This window comes from Pelobates fuscus, unplaced genomic scaffold (genome assembly GCF_036172605.1).
Source record: "Pelobates fuscus isolate aPelFus1 unplaced genomic scaffold, aPelFus1.pri scaffold_51, whole genome shotgun sequence".
Lineage (NCBI taxonomy): Eukaryota > Metazoa > Chordata > Amphibia > Anura > Pelobatidae > Pelobates > Pelobates fuscus.
The window spans coordinates 63,413-69,412 of NW_026961858.1; the positions used below are offsets into that span (position 1 = coordinate 63,413).

General features: G+C 56.4%; 1 protein-coding gene across 1 annotated transcript in view; it reads right to left on the reverse strand.

The window, feature by feature from the left end:
• Positions 1-5,598, reverse strand: part of LOC134584681 (cysteine-rich motor neuron 1 protein-like) — a gene marked incomplete at its 3' end in the record, with an annotated part of 68,857 nt that extends 63,259 nt beyond the window's left edge. Inside the window, exons 1-2 of the mRNA XM_063440534.1 lie at positions 5,538-5,598; positions 5,280-5,429 (exon numbers count right to left, since the gene is read on the reverse strand). Coding sequence (XP_063296604.1) covers positions 5,280-5,429; positions 5,538-5,598 — 211 coding nt within the window. The remainder of the gene's footprint in view (positions 1-5,279; positions 5,430-5,537) is intronic.
• Positions 5,599-6,000: the final 402 nt, after the last annotated feature.

The window sequence follows — 6,000 nt, forward strand, 5'->3', positions numbered from 1 at the left end:
AAAAACAAATGACGTTATCTTGTTTATTTTGAAGTTCTATGGGTGTGTTCTTCACTTTGGCTGAGATCATCAAACTTGATGATCTCAGCCAATCCAATGCTTTCCCATAGGAAAGCATTGGGAGGCTATTATGCATGTGTGGCAAAACACTTTGCGGCCAATCAGCATCTCCATGGGGAGCGTTTAGTGCCTCCATGTAGACCCAATCTAACACACTGCTCATCCTCCCACTCTAATACACTGCCCACAAATCCAATACATTGCCTCCAAATCCAATACATTGCCCCCCTCCCTCCACTCGAATACACTGCCCCCTTCACCCATTCTAATACACTGCCCCTTAACCTAATAGACTGCCCCTCCTCCCTCCACTCTAAGGGAATACACTGCCGCCCACCACACAAATACACTGCCCTCCCTACCCCTAATTTAACACACTGCCCCCCCACCACTCTAATACATTGGCCTCCTCCCATCCTAAAATAAATAAATACACTGTTCCCTTCCCCCAAGCCCCTCTTCTCCTACCTTACGATTAGCTGTCCGTCCTCCACCTCCAGCCCTGCTGAAGCAGGCTAGACGCTCCTCTGGCACTTCGAGCAGGAGGGAAGGGGGAGTGGCTGGCACTACGAGCAGGAGGGAAGGGGGAGTGGCAGGCACTACGAGCACGAGGGAAGGGGCAGTGGCTGGCACTACGAGCAGGAGGGAAGGGGGAGTGTCAGGCACTGTGAGCAGGAGGGAAGGGGGAGTGTCTGGCACTGTGAGCAGGAGGGAAGGGGTAGTGGCTGGCACTGTGAGCAGGAGGGAAGGGGTAGTGGCTGGCACTGTGAGCAGGAGGTAAGTCTGAGTGGCTGGCACTGCGAGCAGGAGGAAAGGGGGAGTGTCTGGCACTGTGAGCAGGAGGGAAGGGGGAGTGGCTGGCACTGTGAGCAGGAGGGAGGGGGAGTGGCTGGCAATGAGAGCAGGAGGGAGGGGGAGTGGCTGGCACTGAGAGCAGGAGGGAGATGGAGTGGCTGGCACTGTGAGCAGGAGGGAAGGGGGAGTGACTGGCACTGTGAGCGGAGGGAAGGGGGAGTGGCTGGCACTGTGAGCGGAGGGAAGGGGGAGTGGCTGGCACTGTGAGCAGGAGGGAAGGTGGAGTGGCTGGCACTGAGAGCAGGCGGGGTGGGGGAGTGGCTGGCACTGGGAGCAGGAGGGAAGGGGGAGTGGCTGGCACTGTGAGCAGGAGGGAAGGTGGAGTGGCTGGCACTGAGAGCAGGCGGGGTGGGGGAGTGGCTGGCACTGGGAGCAGGAGGGAAGGGGGAGTGGCTGGCACTGTGAGCAGGAGGGAAGGGGGAGTGGCTGGCACTGTGAGCGGAGGGAAGGGGGAGTGGCTGGCACTGTGAGCAGGAGGGAAGAGGGAGTGGCTGGCACTGTGAGCGGAGGGAAGGGGGAGTGGCTGGCACTGTGAGCAGGCGGGGAGGGGGAGTGGCTGGCACTGTGAGCAGGAGGGAAGGGGGAGTGGCTGGCACTGTGAGCAGGAGGGAAGGTGGAGTGGCTGGCACTGTGAGCAGGCGGGGAGGGGGAGTGGCTGGCACTGGGAGCAGGAGGGAAGGGGGAGTGGCTGGCACTGGGAGCAGGAGGGAAGGGGGAGTGGCTGGCAATACGAGCAGGAAAAGAAGGAGGAGTGGCTGGAACTACAAACAGGAAGAGAAGGGGAAGTGCCTGGCACTGCGAGCAGGAAGAGAAGGGGGAGTGGCTGGCACTGAGAGCAGAAGGGAAGGGGGAGTGGCTGGCCCTTCAAGTAGGAGCGAAGGGGGAGTGGCAGGCACTGCGAGCAGGAATGAAGGGGGAGTGGCTGGCACTGTGAGCAGGAGGGAAGGGGGAGTGGCTGGAACTGTGAGCAGGAGGGAAGGAGGAGTGTCTGGAACTGTGAGCAGGAGGGAAGGAGGAGTGGCTGGCACTGCGAGCAGGAGGGAGGGGGAGTGGCTGGCACTGCGAGCATGAGGGAAGGGGGAGTGGCTGGAACTGTGAGCAGGAGGGAAGGAGGAGTGGCTGGCACTGCGAGCAGGAGGGAAGGAGGAGTGGCTGGCACTGTGAGCGGAGGGAAGGGGGAGTGGCTGGCACTGTGAGCAGGAGGGAAGGTGGAGTGGCTGGCACTGTGAGCAGGCGGGGAGGGGAGTGGCTGGCACTGGGAGCAGGAGGGAAGGGGGAGTGGCTGGCACTGGGAGCAGGAGGGAAGGGGGAGTGGCTGGCACTGGGAGCAGGAGGGAAGGGGGAGTGGCTGGCAATACGAGCAGGAAAAGAAGGAGGAGTGGCTGGAACTACAAACAGGAAGAGAAGGGGAAGTGGCTGGCACTGCGAGCAGGAAGAGAAGGGGGAGTGGCTGGCCCTTCAAGTAGGAGCGAAGGGGGAGTGGCTGGCACTGAGAGCAGAAGGGAAGGGGGAGTGGCTGGCACTGCGAGCAGGAGGGAAGGGGGAGTGACTGGAACTGTGAGCAGGAGGGAAGGAGGAGTGGCTGGCACTGCGAGCAGGAGGGAAGGGGGAGTGGCTGGCACTGCGAGCAGGAGGGAAGGGGGAGTGGCTGGTACTGCGAGCAGGAGGGAACGGGGAGTGGCTGGCACTGTGAGCAGGAGGGAGGGGGGAGTGGCTGGCACTGTGAGTAGGAGGGAAGGGGGAGTGGCTGGCACTGTGAGCAGGGGCAAGGGGGAGTGGCTAGCACTGTGAGCAGGAGGGAGGGGGAGTGGCTGGCACTGTGAGCAGGAGGGAAGGGGGAGTGGCTGACACTGCGAGTAGGAGGGAAGGGGGAGTGACTGGCACTGTGAGCAGGAGGGAGGGGGAGTGGCTGGCACTGTGAGCAGGAGGGAAGGGGGAGTGGCTGGTACTGCGAGCAGGAGGGAAGGGGGAGTGGCTGGCACTGTGAGCAGGGGGGAGGGGGAGTGGCTGGCACTGTGAGCAGGAGGGAGCGGGAGTGGCTGGCACTGTGAGCAGGAGGGAGGGGGAGTGGGTGACACTGTGAGCAGGAGGGAAGGTGGAGTAGCTGGTACTGCGAGCAGGAGGGAAGGGGGAGTGGCTGGCACTGTGAGCAGGGGGGAAGGGGGAGTGGCTGACACTGTGAGCAGGAGGGAAGGGGGAGTAGCTGGTACTGCGAGCAGGAGGGAAGGGGGAGTGGCTGGCACTGTGAGCAGGGGGGAGGGGGAGTGGCTGGCACTGTGAGCAGGAGGGAAGGGGGAGTGGCTGACACTGCGAGTAGGAGGGAAGGGGGAGTGACTGGCACTGTGAGCAGGAGGGAAGGGGGAGTGGCTGGCACTGTGAGCAGGGGGGAGGGGGAGTGGCTGGCACTGTGAGCAGGAGGGAGCGGGAGTGGCTGGCACTGTGAGCAGGAGGGAGGGGGAGTGGGTGACACTGTGAGCAGGAGGGAAGGTGGAGTAGCTGGTACTGCGAGCAGGAGGGAAGGGGGAGTGGCTGGCACTGTGAGCAGGGGGGAAGGGGGAGTGGCTGACACTGTGAGCAGGAGGGAAGGGGGAGTAGCTGGTACTGCGAGCAGGAGGGAAGGGGGAGTGGCTGGCACTGTGAGCAGGGGGGAAGGGGTAGTGGCTGGCACTGCAAGCAGGAGGGAAGGGGGAGTGGCTGGCACTGCGAGCAGGAGGGAAGGGGGAGTGGCTGACACTGCGAGTAGGAGGGAAGGGGGAGTGGCTGGCACTGCAATCAGGAGGGAGGGGGAGTGGCTGGCACTGCGAGTAGGAGGGAAGGGGGAGTGGCTGACACTGCGAGTAGGAGGGAAGGGGGAGTGGCTGGCACTGAGAGCAGGAGGGAGGGGGAGTGGCTGGCACTGTGAGCAGGAGGGAAGGGGGAGTGGCTGACACTGCGAGTAGGAGGGAGGGGGAGTGACTGGCACTGCGAGTAGGAGGGAAGGGGGAGTGACTGGCACTGTGAGCAGGAGGGAGGGGGAGTGGCTGGCACTGTGAGGAGGAGCTAAGGGGGAGTGGCTGGCACTGCGAGCAGGAGGGAAGGGGGAGTGGCTGACACTGAGCAGGAGGGAAGCGGGATTGGGTGCTCTGGTCTGCTCAGCAGCCACGCAGACACTCTGCCCTCTTGTGGTCGGGAGAGGAAGAATCAGGAAATATTTTTCCTGTCTTGCGGGTGGTCAAAGCAACAGCTGAAAGCGGCCACAGGGCAGGTGGGCTGCAAGTATGTTCACTGTGAGCCACATGAAGCCTGCATCCAAATTAACAGCCACCCTCACTCCCAAATTATATATCACGTTGGGCCGAGGATCTCCACATCTCCTTCACAGATAAAGAATTACAAATGCTTATTCACCAATTTATTCTGTATTTCTCTAAGCAACACCACCCAAGAAGATAATTAGACACGCACGCACATACAACGTTTATTCTCCAATTCCCCCAACTCCTTTTAGAGGTGCAGGCACTCTAGAGGCACCCCATGCCAAATATGGTGGTCTTGTGAACCGATTAAATCCTAATGGAAGAGAATAATCACACTCATCCATTTAATCTCCGAAATTCATCTGTCGACCGACAGCAAGACCATGCTTTTCCTCCTCTACCCAAAGCCCAAACCCTAGTTGAAAACTCATAAAACTCTTAACTGCATTGGATCAGCAAAGATGAATCCATCAGGGGCATGGAGGAACTTAACTACTCATTATCAAACTCATACAACCAATATCCTGACTGCTGGAAACCCTGGCTAGACTATCTTTGACTTAAGTCAGGCCTACACCCAGCATGCCCCACTATTAGACCTTTTTCTCCAATCTGATCTCAATGACCTGAAAAAGGAGTATAAGGCCACATAAATGGTACTTACTCCAACATACCCTGACACTCATATGCTCAACGAGCACCATATTCAATAAGTGACACACAAGTGCAATTCCCACCTGTTATTTATTTTGTTATTTATGTTGTTATCTATTTTGTTACTAATTTTGTTACTCTATCAGATGTGCAAATTGCTAGTCCATGTTTGATTTAGCTGGGATCGCATCATCCATATACGCATGCTATTCTCACAGGGTATGAGAGTTGACACTGCCTGCTGTGAACTTTGCATTATTGCAAGTCGAGGAGCGCCAGGACCGCAATGTTCGGTATTGTAACTATTTATGCCCTGTATTACATGGTCTATATCTACAAATTCGACGACCCAAAGGAATACTGTTGTTACGATGTCATAGACACACTCTATAGGACTATGTCATGTTTTTCCTGTTTTAAATCTATGGATTTCAACATAAGACTTCAATTAAAAAATTAAAGTGGTCTCTGTACCTGGAGAAGGCTTCACACATTTCTGTCCGTCCCCAGAGACACAGCACTTCTCATCCGCGGCACAGTCCGAATCACGACTACACAGTACGGACGGACAAACCAGACTCTTCTTCTTCTTGGTCTCACCCACAGGACAAACGCCATGTGGCTCTGTAATAATCAAGGTAAATACAATGACAATACAAGTTACAACCAAAGAACAAGACTGGTTTTCAGAGAATCACAAAATATAATCATTTTAAGGTAAACTAAAAGCACCATAGCCACTATAGGCCGCTGTAATTGCCATGGTGCCTGAAGTGCCCTGGCATTTCCCCATGGTAAGGAGTCAGACCATATTTTGATTCCATACCTGGGGTCCACCAAGCGGATCTCCATCTCCACTATCAATGCCAGAAAACTGCAAGGCTTAGATCATTGGCTGAGAGGGATCAGCGGACTTTGTTTGCAGCTTGCAATCTGTTATATAACCTTTACATTCAGTCTCCCAATCTGTAATATCCCCTTTACATTCAGTCTCCCAATCAGTAATATCCCATTACATTCAGTCTCCCAATCTGTAATATCCCCTTTACATTCAATCTCCCAATCTGTAATATCCCTTTACATTCAGTCTCCCAATCTGTAATATCCCTTTACATTCAATCTCCCAATCTGTAATATCCCTTTACATTCAGTCTCCCAATCTGTAATATCCCTTTACATTCAGTCTCCCAATCTG